Consider the following 23,635-nt stretch of genomic DNA (forward strand, 5'->3'; position numbering starts at 1 on the left):
ACATTCTACACGCACGCGGATAAGCACCGTCACGGCGCCACCGAAAGATGACGATCGTCATCGTTTTGGTTTTGTTACTTCTGTATACCTTCAATGATGTCGATCTCCTCATGTCTACGGCTTTGTGTTTTATAATTTCTCTCATCCACGGATGAGCCCAAAATTTGGGACCTCTCGATCAATTAATTCTCTAAGAACAAAATGAATCAGGTAATATCAGCAGAGAACTGCACAGATTGTTGAACATTATATGGAGTGGAAAGTTGAATGAATATAACTATATATTCCTGATTTTGTCACCTACTCTTGTATCTATAAGTGGATTGACATTGATACTAATTTTTTTTTTGTTAAGAATGAAGTAGTAGTAGTATAATCTATCAAGTAGTGAAAACAGTACTCAAATACTTCAACATGTAATTTATTGAAGCAATATGGTAAAAGGATAGGTTTACTAAAAACTAGAGCTGCTGCAAGTTCCTGAATCAAAAAAGTCAAAACTAGAAATAGCTAATAAAACATCTGCTAAGAAGACAAATTAATCTACTTAGAAAACTACATCTACTGGCCTGCTGCAGTTATATTTCCAGACTAGAACTCTTAGACTGCAAATAGCATCAATGACCAAGGCCCAGTTTGGGATTGCTGTGTTGTGGGCATAATTACTTTTAAAACTGGTGCGAGAGGAATCAGCTGAGGTGTTTGATAAACTGTTTTTGAAAAGTGTTTTGAGAATTGATATTGAATTATTTTAAAGGGGCTTGCTAAAAATAGTATTGTGGTTGTGTATGATTACCATATTGGACATGAATCAAATTATAGCTTGGATAATTCCAACCCAATTCCAACTTTACACACTATCCAACCTTTTTTTTCTTTGAATAAACACTATCCAACCTTTTATGCACCAACAAAATGATCTTTAATTAAAATTTTATAAGAAATTATGTCGATGTCATAGATTTCCAAGAACTATTTGATATTAATGAAATATATATATATATATCGTAAATTTTCATTAATATTTAGATTTACTATAATTAAGTTAAAATTTATTTTTATTTGTAAATAAATACTATAATTAAGTTGAAATATATATATAATCGTACTAGAGTGAGGACATAGTTGGTAGTTAGGTTTAAATTCATTTAAATGAGTTACTGTTGATCCTTGTTTTCCAAAAGCACCTTGAAAAGCAACCAAATGACAGCTTCTCAAAACCAGCTGTTAGGAGAAGCAATTCTGACCAAAAGCTGCTTTAAGAGATTTTACCAAACACCATATTTTAAGTCTGAAAGCATAAGCAGTTCCAGGCCATGAATCAATCCCAAACTGGGCCCAAAGCACTTCAAGTTCATATATATACACAACATATTAAGGTCACTTTCTAACGTATATTGCTATTAACTACAGTATGTTCCCTTAACAAAATAAGGGAGCGAGATTATGACTACTATGCACAACCATGCAGAATTTTGTAAATATATAAAATTTACTGAAGAAGGAGTAAAACATTACAATCATTTGGTACGTTGCTTGACGCTACTCGCTAGTATAAGTAAAGGAGTTGTGACAACTACCCTTTGCATCTGCAATGCCGCCTGCACCTTTTCTGACTGGCACACGTTTCTGTCGTGAAAGATGATGCACCCACAGTATCAAAATTGCCAAAATCTAAAAATTCAAAAGTACTAGAATATAAGTCTGAGACCATATCTTAACCAATAAATAAAAATAAGTCTGAGACCATATCAATGGAAAATCTACGGTAGTGGTGGGTACCGTGTACTGGGGTCTTTTGAATATTTATGACCGTCAGATCTCTAGTATATCTAATGGTCATGAATATTTAGAAAGAGGGGTAACCGGATGACCTGGTCACCAATACGTATTAGAAAAAAAAAAGTTTTAGAAGGCACTGCAAGGAGGAAAAGATGAATTGAAGAAGAAGAAGGAAGAGAAAATAACGAAAGAGATAGAAAGCAAAAGGATTCACAAAATGCGTAGAGAGATAGGGAGGCAACCCAATTTAGCTTATATAGATTTCATCGAAGAAGAGGCGAGACGTATCCTAGTAGAGAATATCCTAGGCGAGATCGAAGTACCCTACTAGGGACGATACATGCTCCCATACGAGAAGTACTCTAGTAGAGATAATACATGCTCTTACTCTATACATGCCCGAGACGAGAAGTACCCTAGTAGACATGCATGATACATGCTCTTGGGCGAGAAGTATCATACTAGAGACTATACATATATGGTCGTAAGCGAGAAGTACCCTAATAGAAAAGATATAACCTTCTAGGCGAAAAGTATCCTACATGCTCATAGACAAGAAGTTCCCTAGCAGAGACAATATATGTCTACAACCCTATTGTAGATGGTATATTTTCACACTTTCTAGAACTTTTCTAGGTAGAGATAATATATGCTTCATGTAATAGAGTACTTAGTTGTGTACAACTGTTATATCTATTATATTTACATGTTTCACCAATTTGTTATGAGAATTACTATGATCCTAATCATAAATGATATTTTTAGTCCTATTTGATGATATGTATTACATGTTTTTGAACGAATTTATTAATATGACAACAAATGTGTTGTTAAATTTGTAAAAATATATAAAATAAAAAATCATGTGTCAAAATCTGAATGGGTAACTTGATGACCGGTTTTTTAAATTACCAAGATTATATACAAATTATGGGTATGTGGTACCGGTGGGTACCCTAGCATGTCTCCCATATCAATATATATGGGAAAATTCTATTATTAAAACATATATAGAACTACTAGAATATAAGTCTTTGACCACATCAATATCAACATATATATATATATATGAAGCATATGGAAACATATATAGAACTAATCATACTGCTTACATTAATAAGAATTTAAAAGGCATCATGTTAATAATTCAAGATCCATTCATTAGAAAGCATACTCCAATTTTAAATTAAGGGGTACATGCATGTGAACCACATCAACAGTACGTTGTATATAGACACAAAGGAGTTTGCTTCAATATATTGGAGATAGACCTTTAAAACAAACAGAAATTCACCAACTAAACTAGAAATAGCTAGTAAAACATACACGTCGACTCAGAAGTCAGAACCATTTATCCTACTATGGCAACAAAACCATCTTCGATATGAGCAACTGATCATGCAAGTAATAATGCGTTTCGTTCTTCACCTTTAATGTTTTGGTTTGCAAGGTCTCCAAGTACTCCCTGTGCCCACATCCATAATTGTAATCCCTTTGCTCCATGTCGCGTCTGACCTGATCACTCCTTGCATATTCTTTCTTTTGTCTTGCTAATGTTCTCTCTTCAATAGTACGCATCACATCCTCTTCAGTAAGATTTTCCCTCTTCAAAGCTTTGGCTTTCAATTCCTGCAATACCTCAGAGCATGTAGACTGTAGAGGAGGACAACAGACCCAAAATCCCCAAAACTCTTTTAACTTGTGTCGTTGTTTCAACTAGGGACTTGAAATCCTCAAAACTCTTTTGGACGACTGTTCTTGCTCCTGCTTCTTTTTAGTTAAATCAGACACAATTTTGTTTATAGAACTCAAGGCATCCTTCAAATCACCAGTCAATATGCTTGGGGTGTCCAAGTCATTGGATATTTTAGCCTCAACTCCTTCAGCAGCAGCCCCTTTGGTTCTTCTGTGCCTTCTTTCTGGACTACCTCAAGCATCTTCACCGTTTTGCAAAGACTGATATATGTCATATACATCATTTGATGCACTGACCATCTCGTACTCACTGAAATTGAGTGGATTCGTATAATGTGCGGCTTTTAACAAGAAGTATCTCACGGCCAATGGGTGATATACTCCAGTAATGTCACGAATTGTGCGAAAGTTCCCCAATGATTTTGACATTTTCTCATCGTTAATTGTGACATGACCATTGTGCAACCAATAACTAACACCACTCTTCGGGTCTGCAGCACCACTTTGAGCAATCTCATTCTCATGATGAAGAAAAATCAAGTCAATACCGCCGCCGTGGATATCAAATTTGGACGAAAGATAGTGATTACTCATGGCGCTGCACTCAATGTGTCACCCCCGGCCTTCCTGGTCCCCAAGGGCTCTCCCAACTTGGCTCTCCAGGCTTTGCTGCCTTCCACAGTGCAAAGTCTGCAGGATTGCGCTTTCTTGAATCTATAGAAACTCGTTCACCTGCCCTAATTAATATGATCCAACTTTTGTCCAGATAATTTTCTGTAATTTTCAAATTTCTCAACAGCAAAGAACACATCTCCCTCTACTACGTAGCCATAACCCTCCTCAATGATCTTCTCTATCATCTCTTTTATCTTTTTCATGTGATGGGAAACCCGCGGCTGATGGGTTGGAGTGAGGCACTGAAGCTTTTCCATGTCATTGAGACACTCTTGGCAAAAACGATTGCTTAAACTTATTGGATCTTCCCCCTGCTCAGTAGCCCGACGGATGATTTTGTCGTCAACATCAGTGAAATTCCTCACGTATGTGACATCATAACCTCGATACCTCAAGTATTGAAGAGCAAATCAAAGCTAACGGCGGCGCGTGCGTGGCCGATGTGGCTGAGATCGTACACCTTGTTGGGATTGTTGGGCTTGAATTTCTCCACTTTCTGGCTCATCCAGTTGTAAACTCATTTTGTAAGGGCGGAACTAGTATTTCAAAGTGAGTCGGCTAAAAGAAATTTTACGATTATTTTTAAATTATATATAAAAATTTAAGATGAGTTAATATTTAAATATTAAAATTTAATTATAAATATAAACTTTTTAATAATTTGAATCGAGTTGTTGCTCGTATAATAGCTACGTCCTTGTCATCTTGGGTTGACTCTCCTCTGAATAGAGAAAAATGTTGTAAAATGTCAACCCTAGAGTGCTACGATTATATTTGCAAACGTGTCAGTATTTATAGGCCAACTAACTAATTCCTATCTTAATTAGAAGATGCTAGCAAATCGGTATAGATAACTGTTGCTTGATTACATTAGGATAATAGGATTTGCTTCAGGGAGAGTCTCGCTAACAAATTTGCTAATCAAGCAACAGTTTTCTATACAGATTTGTTAGCATCCTTCTAATTAAGATAGGAATTAGTTTCCTTAGCAAAAACGTACATGGTTGTAAATCAATGAAAACATAAATTCTACCCTTTTCCTATATGGGTCAGTAATGAAATGTGAATTTTATTTACTGAACCTTTTGTTACACCCAATTTTAACGAACTTACAAAGAAAAGAAAAAGGCGTCACCAACTGATCTTCAAGTTCCAACCTGTTTTAACGACTTCAACCAGTTAGCAACGTCTTCTCAGTCATTGACGACTGACTTCCGACATTGAAGACATCCCAAATTCCAGTCAAAACCTTTGATCTGTTCCCGACTTCGTTCAATACCCACCATTTTTCACTGCTCCACATCTCAAAGTTTTGATCTTTTGGAGAACCCAAATTGGAATCAATGCAGAGCAAAGCGCCACGTGTCCCCGGGAAGGTTTTCCGGTCCCGGATTCCGACTCTTCTGGTCGCAATGTTCGCCACCTTCGCCTCAATCTACGTCGCCGGACGGTTGGTTCTGTTTGGTCTGTTAAATTTGAGATTTTGATTCATTCTGAGATTGAAAAACAGGGTTTTGAATTTTGGGGTTGGATGCAGGTTGTGGCAGGATTCAGAGAACAGGGTCTACTTGATTAAAGAGCTTGATAGGATTACTGGGCAGGTGAGCACTTCTTGTTTTGTATTTGAAATTCAGTTTTTGGTGGATTTTAAGGTTTATGTGCAATGAAAAAAGATGAAAGCTTTGGATCACATTTGAGTTTGTTCTGTATTGTAATTAGTGGGTTTAGTAGGTTTTTGATACACAGTGAGAATGTCATCCTCTTAGAGTTGATGGTGGGTTTTAGGTATGAAAGCATTATTGTTCATGTTTACAGTGATCAGTGATGTATGATTGTGTAGATAAGCGTGTTCCCCAGAATCTATGAAGTTTAGCAATGTGAAGTGATTCTTGTTTCTTGTTGTTTTAGGGGGGATCTGTCATATCAGTGGATGATACATTGAAAATCATAGCTTGCAGGTAAGATGGTAGTCATTTGTTTCTGGTATCATTTAAGATTTGTGACTGAGTTTAGTGACTCCATTGTTTAGGTATGAATCTATGGTTTTGATTAGGAAAGTTTCTTTCTTAGGGAACAGCATAAGAAGTTATCAGCAGTTGAGGCGGAGTTGGCTGCAGCGAAACAAGAGGGTTTTAGTGTACAGCGCTCCACGCTGAAAAATGAAACCAGGCCACTGGTGGTGATTGGAATTTTCACAAAGTTTGGTCGTAAGAACAATAGAGATGCAATTCGTAAGGCATGGATGGGAACTGGTAATGTGTAAATCTTGATATTCTTGGGTGATTCGTCACCTAGAATGCTGTGAAACATTCTTTTCTAGATGTAGTTATGGTAGTAACATACTGAAAGTTATGACTTTCAAAGGTTTTCAAAGTTTGCATATTGATTCCTGTAGGTTCTGCTTTGAAATATATGGAGGATCGGAAGGGAATAATTGCAAGATTTGTTATTGGAAGGAGGTTTGCATTTCATCATATTCCCTTTATTCTCCCATGCTCATGCCAAATCCTTTATGATTTTAGAGCACTGATCTGTTGATATCTTGTCCTGCAGTGCAAATCGTGGGGATAGTTTGGACGTAGCTATTGACAATGAAAACAGACAGACCAAAGACTTCCTCATTCTTGTACGTTTTAGGGACATTGCATCAAGTTAAAAGTACTTTCTTTAATTAGGAGGTGTGCAGAAAATATATGGTATGTCAGTGATCTGATCAATTTCACCCCTTTTTTGTAGGATGCCCATCTGGAGGCACCTGAAGAGTTCTCAAAGAAGGCTAAACTTTTCTTTGCCCATGTTGCTGATAAATGGGATGCTGAGTTTTATGCCAAAGTCAATGATGATATTTATGTAAATATTGGTTCGTACTACATTGACTCGTCTTTCATTAGGCATTTTCATGATATTTCATGTCCAACTGGAAAATCCATTTTGTTTCTGCACCAGCTCTGTTTCTTCACAATTGCTACCCCTCCAATTGTTTTGGCTAATTATTATATGTATTTATCATATTCTTTCTATATGATTTCTTTAAAAAGTAGATTGCGAAACTCCATTCTGTGTCAATAGAGAAAAGATTGTGTTTAATAGGTCTTAATGAATTTTCGCTTTTACCAATCATTAGATATCTTTCTCATTGGCATGTATGTACGCTGCAGATGGCTCCTTATATTTATCTTTCTTCTTTATCTTTTTTTCCTGCACAGATGTTCTGGGAACTACACTTGCAAGTCATTTAGACAAGCCTCGTGTTTATATTGGATGCATGAAGTCTGGCGAAGTTTTCTCTGAGCCGTGAGTATAGTCTAGAACTTCAGAAACAACTGTGAACAATCATGAGAATTGCATCAACTATTTTTATCTCATATTAATGCCTGTTGGTGTTCGACAGGAGTCAAAATTGGTATGAACCAGAATGGTGGAAATTTGGTGATAAAAAATCGTAAGTTGTACTTCAGCCTATTTCATCATTTAATTGAAAGTAGATGACCTCCTGATAACGTGTAACTTCTTTAAGAATTATAGTCAAAGGTTTAACTAATGGGAGCAATTCACTTGGGCTGAAATTCATAGAAGTTATACTGTATGATATTAGTTACATCCTGTTGATTAGAAGATCCCATGTATGTTTGATAATTCTTCAGATTTCCTGCCATCTACATATAATATTCACATCTAGACATGAAATATGACTAATATAATGGTACAAGTCACAGATTTACAGCCATATATATCATGCCTAATCTTGAAGAGTTTATACTGAAAATTATGTTTCTGCATTCAACAGATATTTTCGCCATGCTTCAGGTGAGATGTATGTAATCTCTCAAGCCCTGGCCAAATTTGTTTCAATAAATAGGTGAGTCTTCAGTCTGATAAAAAATTTCCACTAAAACGGATTCCTTCATTTATCACTATGCAAAGCACTAAATTTATTTTTGGTGGACCGTTCTGCAGAAATATTCTCCGTACCTATGCCCATGATGATGTCACTGTTGGATCTTGGTTTATTGGACTTGATGTTAAACATCTTAGTGATGCCAAGTTTTGCTGCTCCTCATGGAAGGGAGGTCTGTCTCTGTCACTCTCCTGTCACGAACACACACAAACATGTAGAAATCACTATATAAAGTTTGGTGCCACCCCTCTTCGATTCAGTTGGTTTACTAAAGGTGCTTTTTGCTGTTACAGGAGCCATATGTGCTGGCGTATGATTTGTTTTGCTTTGAGATCGTGCTTAAAAGTTAAACTGGATGTAGGTTATGGTTTAAACGATTTAAACCATTACATCCCAATGATATGTTTGAAGCCTGCACAATGTAGACGGTGAGGCTTGGGGAATGCCATAGCTCGAATGACAAGTTCTCCCGAGTGTCTTACCCATCAGTTGAAATAGTGTTGTCCCATGAAAGTACACACAGCAGATAGGAAAGATGGGGGGAAAAACTTGCGTACAAACTAGTATGTACGCGTGCGTCCAAACTCTCGTTTATTTGCACACTTTGCGAATATAAATACATGATTTTAACCGTTCAAAAGTTTAGTTTATTACTAAAGATCATTTCTGTAAAATATCAACATAAACAAAAATCGTCTTCATAGTCGATTGCATCAAACAAATTGACGGTTGATCATGAGACTACTAACTTTCACCATAACCGTTCATTTGTTTGATGCAATCGACTATGAAGACGATTTTTGTTTATGTTGATATTTTACAGAAATGATCTTTAGTAATAAACTAAACTTTTAAACGGTTAAAATCATGTATTTATATTCGCAAAGTGTGCAAATAAACGAGAGTTTGGACGCACGCGTACATACTAGTTTGTACGCAAGTTTTTTCCAAAGATGGGGACTTAGCAAACTCTGCCTACAGAAGGCAGTCGGTATAGCTTTATATTAATTAGTACACTAAATTTCAGAGTGTAATAGAGGGTGTTCTTATTGCAACAACACAGTTTTGTATCATGTTTAACTCTTGGGTTATTTATCAGTGAAAAAGTTTTGGTTTCTTTGATAAATATGTACACCTCTTTGGGAAGATGGTCAAGATTGGTACATACAATTATCTGGATCCTTTGTACAGTACTGTAATGCCAGAACCATCTTAATTTTAGCCAAATTAAGTACGATTCACAAGACAGTGAAACAAAAACACAGATTTCTCACTCTGCCTCCTTAAACAGTAAAGATCATAAGATCAAATGACCAATGCCAGAGATCAACCTTCCCCAAGATAAACAAAGATATCCAGGACTTGTGCAATCAAATTTTGTTATATTTATCTAAAATTGTAAAAGATATGATTTGACCTATTATAGTTGTAGCACCATCCAATTATCGGTATGTAACTCAAAATATACATCACAGAAGCGTGCACCAAAGCCTGGCAAACCTAGAATTTAGACAGACTTATGGCGACTAACATATCTGAAGCCCAAGAGCAATTCTTTACAATCAGAGTGGACAACAATAACACAACTAAAACAGTACAGAAATCCAGCACAACAACACCTCACGACGAACTGTTGATTAGATAGGCGAGTGCCTTCTCCTTGTCATTATCATACATTAGAAGGGCATCGGCAACGTTGTCTGTAGGAAACCCCATCTCATGTAAAGCGTTGAACCCATTGACAAATTCCCGAACCTGGAGAGCAAAAAGAAAAGCATTTCTTCAGTTTAGATAGCGAATATCATGATAACTATCTGCATCACCCCAGTACTTGGTGATGATATCAAGCTTAATGCACAGTCAAACACCTCAAGGAAAACATAAAATAACAAACCTTCTCAGGATTGTCTCCATAAGTTGCAACTGCACGAGGTACTACTTCTTGGCTGAGCGCTGAAGAGACATGCTGCTTCCTCGCAACCGGGATACCAACAGAACCCTGCAATAGCATTAGCAATAAGAACCACTCAAATATGACTTCCAACTGAGATGATAAACCAATTGAAAGCAATCCAGCTTTCAAAATCGTTTAAAAATGCCGTACCGAGGAGGAGGACGAAGAAGAAGGCCGTGCCTCGGCAGCCTTAGGCGGTGGGAGGTTTTCCAGCCCCAGCTTGCCCCAATTTGGAGTCTCCTTCTCTGCTTCAGTCAACACTTTCCTCTCAAAATCAAAGTTGAACTGGAAATTGCTTCGGGGAATCTCTCCAACTTGCGTAGACAATTGAGGCTACACAAACACAAACACAAACCAAATCAAATCACACATTTCAACCAAACACACCTCAAGAAAATAATGCAAAATATAATCAACAATAACAAAACGGATTTCACTAATCACTAATCTAATCAATTAAAAAAAACATATATGAGATTAAGCACACAAATTTCTATAGCAAAATGAAATCTTTTCTATCTTTCTATCATTAATTGACACAATTGAAACTCCCAAAACTCACCGGAGGAGTGATCCGGTACTCTGGCTTTATCGCAACACGAATGCCCAATCCCGCTGCAAATTTCCACACACAATTCGAAACCCTAAATCAACACGAGCTTTCAATCAATTCGTTAAAAGCAAATCAAGATTCAAAACTTACAGGTAGAAGGAGTCGAAGCGGTGGCGGTCTGGTGGTGAGGAACGTGACGGTGACCTCCGCCGCCGTGATACGGGGGATCGACCGGCGCCTGGCCGTGTTGGTTGACCCTGGGGTATAAAGCCGACGACGGCTGCGGCGGTCCGTACATCGGCTGCGCTGAAGCGGCGGGGCGATAAGGAGGGATCTGCGCGCCGTAGGATGAGGTTTTCCGGTATTCGTAGGCCATTGATCGGAAATCGGAGAGACGACGGCGAGGGCTTTCGGTTTTCGTCGGAGAGTGATTTGGTTGAAGAAAAGTGGAAGTCTTTGAAGAGAAGAAGAAGGCGCGTAAGGAGTTAGCGCGTTTTATTAAGCGGGATCTAAAACGACATGTCGTACAATTTATCGGATGTGACGTATCAATAATGTAGCGAATTTTTTATTAATAAAATAAGAAAGAGAGTTGACATATGCCGATTAAATTTTTGAACTACTCAAATTGCTCAGAGTTTATCAAATTCCAAAATCTATTTGACTATAATTTGAAAGATATGATTGTAATTTGAAAAAACATAAAAATGAAGAAAAAATATGAGATAAAATATGAGAAACATAACTACATACTACTGTATCTATTTTGTTTTTATTTTTGTTTTTCCTACAATTTTTGTTAGAAGAAAAGAAAAAACTAAATACAACGATGCTTGTATTTTGTAATACGATGGAAGTACACTGGAAAAAAAATGTATTGTTGAATGATGTCTGAGCGCTACAAATTGAGAAATTAGGAATAGAAAAGTTAATTCTTTGGTAAAAAATGACATAAATTCAGTGAACATGACTACAAGAAGTAAGAGGTTGTAGCCTACATGTTTGATGTTCAAGAGGACTACTTACCCTAAAAACCCTATACAAAGAGAGCTAGAGAATACCAATTTTTACAGGGAAAATACAACAGGAATGTTGAAGAACAATTACTGAATTGATTGAAGAATCATAAACCAAATATCTGGTCATTTGAACCGAATATGGCAGCGTTGAACTGTCTTGTATTCAAGTCACTCCCATCCAGAGCAGAACCAAAGCGATCAAGCCACTGAGTCGGGCTTGGACTATCGTTCTCCTCCACCCACTCGGAAGTCATGTCAATGTCGTCAAACTGTATAGGATCAGCTTCCAAGCTCTTGTTCCTCGTCTGCCTTGATAACTTGAGGTTGTAGTTTATGTAGACAAGGTCATTTAGTGTCTCCCTGTCGATCTTATTGCGCTTCTCGGAGTGAATCTGCTGGAATGCACTCCAATGCTTCTCGAAGGTGAAACTGCTGCAGACTTGACTCAGTATTCTGATGGCAACTCGTTGTAATAAGGGTGCAGAATCGCCATATTGTTCCCACCAAAGCCCTGTGATGAAGTAATAGGTCAAAAACACACACATAAGCACAACAATGACAACATTATGTGGTACGAATAGTCCTATACTCACCAGGTGAAACTACATCTCGGGCTTCCATTGCTAGGCTACAACCAAACATCCCATTTGCCTTTGTAAATGTAAATATTTGATTAGTAATGTCGCGTCTCATTTCAGTCGAAGGCAGTAGCTTCTCCAAAACTTTGAAGAAGTCCTCCTTTATAGATGTAAGGAACTTAATTTCCGGGTTGTATTGGATGCTGGGGTTCAAAAATGCTGCTGCTGCATGTAGAGGAGAATGGAGCTGATCTCGCCACTTTCGATCAACTATATCTAGAAATATCTTGCACTTGTTCTCATCCATAATGTAGTATGTTCTTATGGATTCTTTGGCCCGGGTCATTAACTCATATATAGAACCAACAGCAGGTTTACCTCCAGATACTTCCCTCAGCACTTTGAGAAATGGCTCGGAGATGGCCACACTCTCTTCTGCTGCCCTCCAGAAATCATTGTCCTCAATAATGGAAATACATGAAATGCTCTGTGTTTTATTAGCATAAGAAGAGCTGGTACAGAACTCGGGGCTGTTGAACATGAGCTTCAGCCTTGATCTTTGCTTCAAAATGGTCTGCAATGAGAGGAAGCTGGACACAGACTTAGTGACGCCTGTTCTAATGAGGTCCTGTCCTCCAGTGAACCTTTTCATGAGATCAAGCATTGAAGCATTGTTGTATATGAACTTCGAAATGGTTTGTGCTTGTAGGAAGCATCTGTTCACCCAATCAACCTTGGAGAACTCCTCTAAAATAAGATTCAAACACTGAGAGGCACAAGGAGACACAAAAATTGTTGTATAATTCTGAAGTACATGATTCGCTACCCCAGTATAGTTGAAACTACTATCCATGATTATCTGCACAACATTTTCAGGGCCAAAATCTTGTATGACCGAATCAAATAACTCAGCAAGGCATTTTGTGTTCTTGAAATATGCAGATGCATCCACAGACTTGTGAAAAAAGGTCCTCGACGGTGATGAAACCAAGAAGTTGATCAAAGCTCTCGACTTGTTGTCAGTCCATGTGTCAGCAATGATGGTGCAGCCAGTAGTAGTCCACTCTTTCTCAATATCTTTAGATTGTAGGCTCATTTCAGACTTCACCCTTTCCAGCCATGTAGTCTTTAGAGTTTCTGCAGATGGACCTGTGAATCCAGGACCACACTTTGTGATGGCATCGATCATTAGCTGATATGATGAACTACGGGCTACGCTAAAGTCAATCTTGTTCTCAAAAAAGAACAAAGCAATACTTCTCTCTGCATTCTCCTGGTTATTCAGGGAAGAAGGGGCCATTGGAGTGACATTAGGATAAACCTTCTGAATTGGTGATGGCGTCTCAATTGATATGAGAGCTTTAACAGGAGGTACATTTACAGGAGGAGATTTAACTTCGACAAACTTTTGCTTTTTACTGCTACTGGAAGTTTCCTTCACCCCCTCCTTGGAAGCTATGATGGTCCTAACCTTATCAGTAACATCATCTCTTACTTTGCTACAGGGATTTACACCCTTACTTGGAAGCCGAGATAGATGGTGCTTCAATCTACTAATTCCCCCATTCAGAACTCTCTGGCAGAACTTGCATTTCACCTTGTTTCCATCTAGTTTTTCCGCATATTCCCAACAAATATCTTTCTCTCGAACCATGCTACATGCAGGAAAACCAGTTCGATTTATATAACACTACTTTATAGACAATCTCATATCAAAACATAAATCATGTAAGGTTGATGCAAGTAAAACCAACATCATTCTTTCCATCCAGAATGGTGTCAACTGCTACGAAAATTAATATACAAAGAAGCAACAGATTAACAAACCTACATGGAGAGTAAGCAAAATTCAACAGCATCTGATCATTCGATTTGTATGGAGTCTATACATGTGCTAAAGCTTTAATTACATGTGTGTTAGAAGAATGTTAGTGATTCTGATAATACAGTAAACAGAAATTAGTAGAATCATGAATCTATAAAGTAAAAATGAGGGTCTTTTAGCTATAAGCAGAAATAGCAGAATCCAGCTTAGAAAGCAAATGCTGATCAAAAATCATAGTGCTATAAGCCTATAACTGCAGCTTCAGTTCTTTGCCAATCTGATTTTGAGTGATTTCCAACATCCAAATTTCTAATCTTTAATCCCTTTGAGCTAATTAACCTCTTAAACACTTGAATCCTCATTATCATCCAAACCCTTATCTTTTATGTAAATGTTCATCAATTTAGTTAGAACCAATAGTTTGATTATTATCATCAGCCACTCAATGAATGCACATAGTTCCAAATTGAAATCCATTGCAAAAAATTTAACATTTCCTTTATCAAATTCCACACAAAGACAAAAACTTGAAGAACCCAAATTCATAATTATTTTTCTGGAGACAGTGATGAACCAAACCCAGGATTCAAGTACCAAACAATTCAATTTGCTCCAGAAATAAATAGTAAAAGGAAAACTGGGATCAGGAGAATTACAGGGACGAAATTGAAGTAAAGAGACGAGAAATATGAGCGACTTACAGGGAAGATAAGAAGAGAGGAGAGAACGGAGATGGCAGCCGCGAGCAGAGTTTTCAGGGGATTTTAATTTTATCGCGATATTTTGTTTTAGGGTTTCGAGAAGGGAGGGGGTTTCTCTTTTATATTTCCTTTTCTCTCTTCTCGTCTTTTTCGATTTTTCAATTTCGCTTTTTTTTATTTTTAAATTCGGATGTTTGCAGCTTTTGGCGATATATCGCGGGGTGGGTGAAAGTGAAATAGCCTTAACGCAATCAAATGCCGACACGCGTCCCTTTTGTGAGTAAAGTAACTTCTGTTTTACCATGGTTAATTGTAAATGGGTGAAAATTTTATTGTGGAAAAAGTTAACGAGCATTTGGTCCGATGAACAAGACAACAAGTTATGTCTCTAAAATAACATTTTCGCACTTGATTGAAGTATATATGAATTAACCAAAAAAAAAAGTATGTATGTATGTATGAACAAGGTTGGGGTATGTCAAGTCCGTTACAATATGATCAATCTTGTCACTTGTTGAATTAGTTATGTCAAAAAAAAATTATAGATGAATTTGCTTGTCGGACTCATTTAGTACAAACTTTGCAAAACGATAATAAAAACGGGTAAAATTATAAAAACATGGCTCAAAGACTATTGAATCCATCATATCACACTTATTTAGTTAGTCATTTATGTTTGATACAATCTTACAAACTAACATGGAGATCAAGATCATAAAGTCAGTATATCTAACTTATTGTGATTATCGTGATTAGTGATCCTCATTCTTAAAGTGACTACATTACAATTAATTGAAAGGTGTCAATCAAAGTGTAAGCAATTGCTCCAACCTGCAAATTTAATTTTACATTCAACCATAGAATATTAAGGTGCACTTTAACAAAAAGCTCGAGACATTATTGTTACATTGTCCTATTCAATAACATGGGTTAGGAATCCATACACATCTTAGTCTTATACTACTACAATTATACCCCGTTGACATCACCAGTAATGTTTAATAATGGCTTGAGATTCATCTCCTTAATCTATAAATTTGCATGGAAAAGTATTATAACAAAGATGATGAATGCCCCATTAGTTTAATTAGTTTAATGATAGTCAATAAAATGATTGTGACCGCTGTGTGCCAATTTTTAAACAGTAGCACTATTAGGAAACACAAACGTTTGGCTCTGATTTACAGAGGCCCGTAATTACTCTTCTTTTCATAACAAACCATCGTATGTGGCAGCATCAACTGAAGTGTCACATCGCCTATCACCGTTGATTGTTACTTAAGGGTCAAATATTGGCGCCACTTTCGGTTTGGTATCAATTGTCGAATTCTCCCTCGCATGGGTAGGTGACCGGTGCAAGGATTTTGTGTGAAAGGCTATGAATTGAGAGGTCATAACAATTTTCGAATTTTCGGTTGTTTGATGATCTGTGGGATTGAATCTAACAGCAACAAAACAAATTACATAAAGAAAGCGATAAACATCTTAAAGAGTAAAGAGTCGAACGCACGAAAAATTTACATTAATAATGGTAATGAAAGTATGTGGTCATCAATCCGTGTACTTATAGTGTTCATAGATGAGTTGATTTTTTGTGTGATGATATGAACAAACATAGATGTAATAACATGTCTACTGTTTCTTCATTTAGTTTATTGGAGTCTTTGTGTGGAGTGGTCCAATTGCTTTTATCGAATCTCCCAAATGTATTATAGATCGAGCCATATTTTTCGCGAGGACAATCAAGCTGCTGATGCTCTTGCTAATTTCGGTGTTTTTTCATATAGTTTTACTTATTGAGATTCAGTTCCAGATTTTGTGGTAAGTCATTGTAATAGAGATCGATTAGGATTTCCTAATTTTTATTTTCGTTAGTTGTTTGTTAGTTGGTTGAAAGATAATTGTATTTGTTATTCTTTAATCCTCTTTGTATCTTTTTTCATTTTAATAAATTTTCGTAATAAGATGTTTGTCATCTCTATACTTACAGAAAAAAAACATGTATTCTACTTATTATAACATCGTCTACTACTACATATATACCATCAAAAACTTAAAAGCTAACTAGATTTTGCTTCATCATATCATTATGATTGATTATCACTACATAGAGTTAGTGAATTGTAATATTCAAGCAAACAAGTAAGATACTTGATAGTACGAACTTTGCGTGACAAATCAACCAAGCAAGATAGTTTTTTTTCTTTTTCAAACATTTACTTGATCCCGGAGGATATATGAGGATTTGTTTGCCATTCCTACAGTTCGTATACACAAAAACATGCTCAAAGTAAATAAACAACAATAAGAATACAAGTCTTCTTTCGGTCCGTAATTGGCGAAAATGATAAGATAGAAAACTACAAGTTCCTAGCATAGCTTCATAGTTTCAAACAAACACCCAATTGCTAAAGACAAGAAGCGCTGCTCGTCATTCTTTGATTATGTGCACCAGCTTCTGCGTTGGATTTTTTTACTCTCTCTCTCTCTCTCTCCCTCCCTGTTCTGTGGCCTCCTCCTCAAATTGTCCACATGCAGCTTCCTGTTCCTGCGCTATAAAATAAAAGCTAGAAGCGAGCAAAGGGTGCAGTACAGTAGCTAGCTTCTTCTTCTTCTCTCTCTCTCACCAATCATGGATAACTTTAATCTAAATCTTATTGGTTCTTCCTACCTTCTTTGCATGTGGCCATGCCGCTTCCACAAGCAAGCAAATCCCAGTTCATAATCATCACCACATCACTTCTCTACCATCATTCCCCACTTGGATCTCTCTCTCTCTCTCTCTCTCTCTCTCTCTCTGTGAAACTACAAGCTACAATGTGTTTCTAAACAACCCATTACTAAAAAAAGGTGGAGCAAAGAGAGCTATGGTGTGATCTGATACCAGCAAGTAAGTTTTTTTTTCTTTTGGCTTGTGTTTTTAATGATTTTATGGGGTTATGAGTTTGAGCTAGAAGCTGGCTGCTTGATATTGATGTGAAAGTGAAAGCATATAAAGTGAAATTAGTGGGAGATTTTCTTACCTAAGTACCCAACAGATTAGGTGAAAGAAGAAAAGTGTGTGCTTTAGTGTTCTCCACTTCTCCTAATTCAAAGTTTCAAACTAAGCATAACTGCGTTTATTGACTGATCTCCAAATTCAATTCCCTTTAGTCAACTATATTCGGAGTACTTCTGGAAATTAATATTGTCTCTTGTGCTTAGTTTTCTGATGCTTCAATTGTTCATATTCATGTAGTTGGGACCAAGATTGAGGCTTTGGCTTAGAAAATGGACAAGAAAATAGAGTCTTTGTTCATTTTCTTGATCATATGGACAGTGGTTCATATTGTGAGTGGTGACCCTGTTGAAGATAAGCAAGCTTTGCTTGATTTTCTTCACAATGTTTCTCATACACGCCCTCTAAATTGGAGTGAAAACTCATCTGTATGCGGAAACTGGACTGCAGTGATCTGCAACAAAGATGAGTCCAGAATCATAGAGCTTCATTTGCCTGGAGCTGGCTTACGTGGTCCAATTCCTCCCAACACTCTCAGCCGTCTGTCTTCTCTTTCTGTTCTGAGTCTCAGATTGAATAGCTTAACAGGTCCATTCCCTTCTGATTTTGCTAAACTTGGGAAGTTAACCTCCCTTTATCTTCAGTCCAACAAGTTCTCAGGGCCATTGCCTTTGGACTTTTCGGTTTGGAAGAATCTCACTGTCCTGAATCTCTCCAACAATGCATTTAGTGGGAGCATCCCTTCTTCGATTTCCAACTTGACTCATTTGACATATCTGAGTCTAGCTAACAACTCACTTTCGGGTGAAGTTCCTGACCTCAATGTTCCTAGTTTGCAGCAGCTTGATCTAGCAAACAATAATCTCACAGGCAGTGTGCCTAGGTCTCTTGAAAGGTTCCCAAGTTCTGCCTTTTCGGGTAACAATCTTTTATCACTAGCCCTTCCCCCGGCTCTTCCTGTTCAACCACCTAGTTCTTTTGTACCAAGTAAGCACAAGAAGTTGTCTGAGCCTGCACTTTTGGGTATCGTGATTGGCGGGTGTGTGTTGGGGTTTGTTGTTATTGCCTTTTTCATGATCGTTTGCTGCTCCAAGAACTCAGATGGTGATCAGAATGGGCGTGTTGCAAAAGCACAGAAGAAACAAGCATTTTCGAAGAAGGGAGCTTCAGGGAATCGAGACAAGGATAACAGGATTTCCTTTTTTGAGGGCTCCAATTTTGCATTTGATCTGGAGGACTTACTGAGGGCATCTGCTGAGATTCTTGGTAAGGGAACCTTTGGGACAACTTATAAGGCAGCTTTGGAAGATGCAAATACTGTTGTGGTGAAGAGGTTGAAGGAAGTGAGCGCCGGAAAGAAGGAATTCGAGCAGCAGATGCAGACTGTTGGAAACATCAGTCATGAAAATGTTGTGGCGCTGAGGGCGTACTATTACTCTAAGGATGAGAAGCTTGTTGTGTATGATTATTTCGAGCAGGGAAGCACCTCTGCAATGTTACATGGTATGAATTGAAGCACAGAAATTATTGCCTACTAAGTTTTGTGCTTTGATGATATTTACTAATGTTTGCTATTGCAGTTAAAAGAGGAGAGGGCAGGATTCCACTTGACTGGGACACCCGACTCAAAATAGCAGTTGGCGCAGCAAGAGGCATTGCTCATATCCACACACAGAGTGGTGGAAAACTTGTCCATGGAAACGTAAAGGCCTCGAACGTGTTCCTCAACCCTCAAGGATATGGTTGTGTGTCTGATGTCGGCTTATCAACACTGATGAGTCCAATGCCTCCACTGGCAGTGCGCAATGGAGGATATCGTGCCCCAGAAGTGATGGACACTCGGAAGTCTACCCCTGCATCTGATGTTTATAGTTTTGGGGTGCTGTTGCTCGAGCTTCTCACCGGAAAAAGCCCAATACATACAACAGGCGGCGAAGAGGTTGTTCACTTGGTGAGGTGGGTGAACTCCGTTGTCAGAGAGGAATGGACAGCAGAAGTGTTTGATGTGGAGCTACTGAGGTACCCAAACATTGAGGAGGAAATGGTCGAAATGTTACAGATAGGAATGTCTTGCGTGGCCAGAGTGCCTGAACAGCGACCAAAAATGCCGGATGTTGTGAAGAATGTAGAAGAAATTCGTCAAGTGAATACTGCGACTCCAATTAATCAACCATCTGCATTAGAAATATCTACTCCAGCCAAAATACCTTCATCCTCTAAAGCACAAGCACAGGCAGCACAAGTACAAGCACAAGCGCAGGCAGCACAAGCGCAGGCGGCACAAGTACAAGCACAGGCACAAGCAGCACAAGCACAAGTACAAGCACAAACACAAGCAGTAGCTGATATAGGGCTCATAGCATCAACCTCTCAAGCACAATCACAAACACAAGCTCAACCCCAAGCACAGGCACAAGCTCAACCACAAGCACAGCCACAGGCACAACCAAAGTAAAATTCTTTCTTCAGTTAGTAGTTATGATTTTATGATCTTTATTATTTCAAGTGATATTCCATCAGAATTGGGAAAACTTTCTTTCTCCTAGTAGGAGTTCCTATGTATAAATTGTCTTCTATGAAGGTTGGTGTTGATGTTAATTTTACAGCTAGTCATTGTTTATTATATTCCTTGTCTATATGGTGATATTCAAGGTTCTTTTGCTAATCAATAAAACAGATCTCCCATTCCGAGAAAGAGATTGAAGGAAGGCAAAACTTAAAAGTCTTGTAGTGCTACATGCCTACATAACAGTACTCACAAGGAATTGAAAAGAGAACAAAAAAATGTGCAGAACAGGCAGTGTCTGCAATTACAAACAATCCTTGATCGATTTTGAAGAATATTCATGTTCAGAGACATATCCATGATTTCATACATCCAGATCAAACTGGCTAAAAGTCTAAAACAACATCTACCTTTTCAGTATAAGAATCACACACAAATGAGGATAAAAGACCATAGTTCCTGTCAGGTTGGACTTGATACTGAGCAGAACCTTGGCATGCAACAGATGAAGAATGATTCATCTTTACAAAGTTCAGAATGGATCCCCAGCAGAGTCTAAAAACCTAGAACCTTTGCTGGCCCTGCAATCACTTCCTCAGAATTCTAGTTTTAACACCTCCTGCAATTCATACAAAATGAAATGATTCAGGATTATACTAAACAAATAACAGGAGTAGATGTGAGCAATTTAAGAAGTTACAAGATCCTGAAACAAAAACAGGTGTCCCACCTTCAACTTCTTCAAACTGAACCTCTTTCACCAATTCTGCGCCTGCATTATACTCAAAGCTGCAACAGCAAAAAAGAAACAGAGACAGCATGCATTCAGTAAAAAGAGCCTCTAGAACATTTGCAAAGGTAACCCAAAAAGTCAGTATTTATTTGCAAAGTCAGCATAAGAAAAGGGAAAGAAAGATGCTTATGGAGTCAGATAAATATATTAATAAAAGTATTATTGGGGTATTGTCCCATAGAAAGTAAAAACTTAAAAACAAAACTAGTCTCTCCTAAGAAGGATTCGTTCAAACATTATCAGAAAGAATTGTCTACATCATGAAGATTTTCACCTATATTGAAGGTACAGTACTGTGTGATATCATAAACATTCTATGGCAGAAAAAAGCTATCCAACCAAGCAACCTTTCTCCTTTGAATCAGAATAAAGATAGCTCACATAGAAACCAGAGATGTCATATCCTAAATATCCCCTTCTCAACAAAGTAAAGCTGATATTCCGATCTCAGAAGTGAGTGGTACGAATGGAGTTATATGCTGCACTGAGAAATGAATCTTTTGACTCACTCCCATTGCCTCTAATTGTGACATACATCATGAAGAATAGTCAGGTAGGAACAAAAATGTAGAGCTTTGTGTCGAAACTCGTCCACGATACCTAATGCTACCTACTGATCCAATCATATCCAGAGATGCTGCTATACGCTAGAAATGATTTAAGGCTGATGGTAACCAATGAATCATATCAATTTTAGCAAAACACAGGCAAGGCTTGTAAGAAACTAATAAACACAAAGCATACAAGTGCATTACCTGTTACCGAAACAGACTTCAATTCCGTAATCAGAAGAACTCTTAGTAGCCTCATCCAGGACAGTTACGATTTCCGTCTTGCGAGTACTGGCCATGAGCAAATCATACTCCGTGGGAATAACCACTACGAAAAAGTTATCACTCAGTTCACTCAAGCACATCTTCTCCACCGCGGCAAGCGCAATCCTCCGCTTCAGGGCGTCGGCCTCAGGATCAACAATGTAGATAGCAAAGTCAGTGATCATCAAAATGCGACGCTTCATCTTCCCAGTACTAGTGAATTTCAACACTTTATCAGCAAACAAAACCTCCTTGTCACCTAGAAAACGCAATGCAACACAATCTAAAGCACATTTCATCCCCAAATTACAGATATTTCTGAACCTAAATGTCGAAAATCGACGAAATTTCTGGACCTAAATATCGAAAATCGACGAATCTAAAGCTTGATAAAGCAAATTAACGACTAAATTATGAGAATTTGATAGAGAAATTGAGGATTAGGTACCTTGTTTCTCCAAGATTTTCATCAAGTACTGATTGGACCGGACGTCGATGTAGTCGCCCTTGAACTCACGGCGGAACGAGGTTTTCCGGCGGACCTTGACTCCCATGAACGGCTCCTGATCCTCGGTGACGTTGCTCCCCGACGGCCGCATCCTCGTGCCTTGTGCGTCGTCGTTCTGGGATTCCGTTTGCCCTTCGCTCATCTTGACCCGCCTCTGAAGATTGCGCCTGTCCATCTTAGCTCGGCCGGGTATACGGGACGGCGCGTGGCGTGCGGCGGCGGCGGTGGCGGAGGAGTGGAGATTGCTTCGGGTGTGCCGTGTGCGATGCGCACCAATGTGCCTTTGGAGAATCTGTTGATTAATCGTTAAAGCAACGTAACGGCGCACGTTAGCCATGGGAAGAGAGAGATTCGGTGCGGTTGTGGTGTAGGGTATATGTGTGATCTGAGCCGTTTATTAGTGGCCGACATGAGAGGGTGCTGTTGAATGTGGATGATGGCCAGGGAGAGCCAGTGGTTTTGATTATAGTAATCACCGTAAATTGTGAGGCTGGTGGATCAGAGGTGTAGTGTGCAGGACAACTGTCATGGGCTGTGATGCAAATCATTGCACTCTGCATTTTGTGTAATTGATTGCACAAGAATTTTTCTTATTATCCCGGCTTGTCTATTATATTACTTACAAATAGTGTAATTTTACTACATCAAGAAGTTGGTGTTTGCCTTCAAAATGATACTCATGGACTCATGGTAATTCGGAAATTGGTTTCGAATTATCCTTCTATTACATAAACAATTAACTTTACGCAAGACCAACTAAATTAGAATTAAATTCAACACTATTTATTATCTGAATCGTCAATCAATTAACGTGATGAACAATATTGATTTTAATCCTTATGTAAATCGGAGAAGTCCGCCGTATTAATGCATCTTGGTCTCAAAGTCCACCCTTATATTAACATGTCAAATTTCATTCAAAATGAATTCACCTAATTCACAATTTGAAAAATAAAATCGTCGAGCATTACGACCCACCGTTGAAATACATTTCAAAATTATTAATAATAAATAGTGAAAAGAAAGAATCGTAAAAAAAAGGAGACAAAAAAAGCAGTCGATGGATTCGATGTTTGACGGTGACGGGGTGTACTACAATGGACGCATTCAGCCACCGTGTTATTGACCGCCCACCGTATTACCAATGGCGGCAACGACCCAGTCGCTTCCCATTTCCAAGTGGTTTCAAAACAACGAAACAAAACGACGCCGTTTTACCCCCAAAGAATCACACAAAGAGCCCTTTATTCTTGGCAACTTTCGGCGCCAAAAAAAACAAAAAAGAATTATGAGAGAGAAACACTCCAGGTGGGGGACCCACGCGAGTAGGGAGAA

General features: G+C 38.2%; 5 protein-coding genes and 1 pseudogene across 8 annotated transcripts; 2 read left to right on the forward strand and 4 right to left on the reverse strand.

Annotated features, from left to right (window-relative positions):
* Positions 1 to 3,212: 3,212 nt before the first annotated feature.
* On the reverse strand, positions 3,213 to 4,660 carry LOC126803854 (cysteine--tRNA ligase 2, cytoplasmic-like; annotated as a pseudogene).
* Positions 4,661 to 5,483: 823 nt separating this feature from the next.
* On the forward strand, positions 5,484 to 8,680 carry LOC126803029 (hydroxyproline O-galactosyltransferase HPGT1). The gene is made up of 12 exons (XM_050530766.1): positions 5,484 to 5,602; positions 5,690 to 5,753; positions 6,061 to 6,110; positions 6,223 to 6,404; positions 6,548 to 6,611; positions 6,706 to 6,778; positions 6,889 to 7,012; positions 7,359 to 7,446; positions 7,544 to 7,594; positions 7,940 to 8,011; positions 8,110 to 8,222; positions 8,344 to 8,680. The coding sequence occupies exons 1-12, from the start codon at positions 5,496 to 5,498 to the stop codon at positions 8,364 to 8,366; spliced, it is 1,011 nt and encodes a 336-aa protein (XP_050386723.1). The 5' UTR covers positions 5,484 to 5,495; the 3' UTR covers positions 8,367 to 8,680.
* Positions 8,681 to 9,476: 796 nt separating this feature from the next.
* Positions 9,477 to 11,003, reverse strand: LOC126803024 (uncharacterized). Its single transcript, XM_050530761.1, has 5 exons — positions 10,708 to 11,003; positions 10,567 to 10,619; positions 10,155 to 10,337; positions 9,945 to 10,049; positions 9,477 to 9,805 (listed from the first exon to the last, which is right to left on the reverse strand). The coding sequence occupies exons 1-5, from the start codon at positions 10,931 to 10,933 to the stop codon at positions 9,671 to 9,673; spliced, it is 702 nt and encodes a 233-aa protein (XP_050386718.1). The 5' UTR covers positions 10,934 to 11,003; the 3' UTR covers positions 9,477 to 9,670.
* Positions 11,004 to 11,543: 540 nt separating this feature from the next.
* On the reverse strand, positions 11,544 to 14,745 carry LOC126803001 (uncharacterized). Its single transcript, XM_050530728.1, has 3 exons — positions 14,681 to 14,745; positions 12,170 to 13,809; positions 11,544 to 12,087 (listed from the first exon to the last, which is right to left on the reverse strand). Exons 2-3 carry the CDS (start codon positions 13,806 to 13,808, stop codon positions 11,681 to 11,683), a joined length of 2,046 nt encoding a protein of 681 aa, XP_050386685.1. The 5' UTR covers position 13,809; positions 14,681 to 14,745; the 3' UTR covers positions 11,544 to 11,680.
* Positions 14,746 to 17,275: 2,530 nt separating this feature from the next.
* On the forward strand, positions 17,276 to 20,258 carry LOC126803000 (probable inactive receptor kinase At4g23740). 4 transcript variants are annotated; one of them, XM_050530726.1, is made up of 4 exons: positions 17,276 to 17,570; positions 17,919 to 19,181; positions 19,259 to 19,932; positions 19,975 to 20,258. In XM_050530726.1, exons 2-4 carry the CDS (start codon positions 17,951 to 17,953, stop codon positions 20,131 to 20,133), a joined length of 2,064 nt encoding a protein of 687 aa, XP_050386683.1. In that variant the 5' UTR covers positions 17,276 to 17,570; positions 17,919 to 17,950; the 3' UTR covers positions 20,134 to 20,258. The 4 variants fall into 4 exon arrangements, with proteins under 4 accessions (XP_050386683.1, XP_050386684.1, XP_050386681.1 ...); XM_050530727.1 differs by having other exon boundaries at positions 19,259 to 19,911; positions 19,954 to 20,258; XM_050530724.1 differs by having other exon boundaries at positions 19,259 to 20,258.
* A 136-nt stretch (positions 20,259 to 20,394) lies between these two features.
* Positions 20,395 to 22,579, reverse strand: LOC126803025 (uncharacterized). The gene is made up of 4 exons (XM_050530762.1): positions 22,241 to 22,579; positions 21,733 to 22,051; positions 20,915 to 20,973; positions 20,395 to 20,803 (listed from the first exon to the last, which is right to left on the reverse strand). The coding sequence occupies exons 1-4, from the start codon at positions 22,473 to 22,475 to the stop codon at positions 20,772 to 20,774; spliced, it is 645 nt and encodes a 214-aa protein (XP_050386719.1). The 5' UTR covers positions 22,476 to 22,579; the 3' UTR covers positions 20,395 to 20,771.
* Between the last annotated feature and the right edge of the window lie 1,056 nt (positions 22,580 to 23,635).

This window comes from Argentina anserina, chromosome 7, assembly GCF_933775445.1.
Source record: "Argentina anserina chromosome 7, drPotAnse1.1, whole genome shotgun sequence".
Taxonomy (NCBI): domain Eukaryota; kingdom Viridiplantae; phylum Streptophyta; class Magnoliopsida; order Rosales; family Rosaceae; genus Argentina; species Argentina anserina.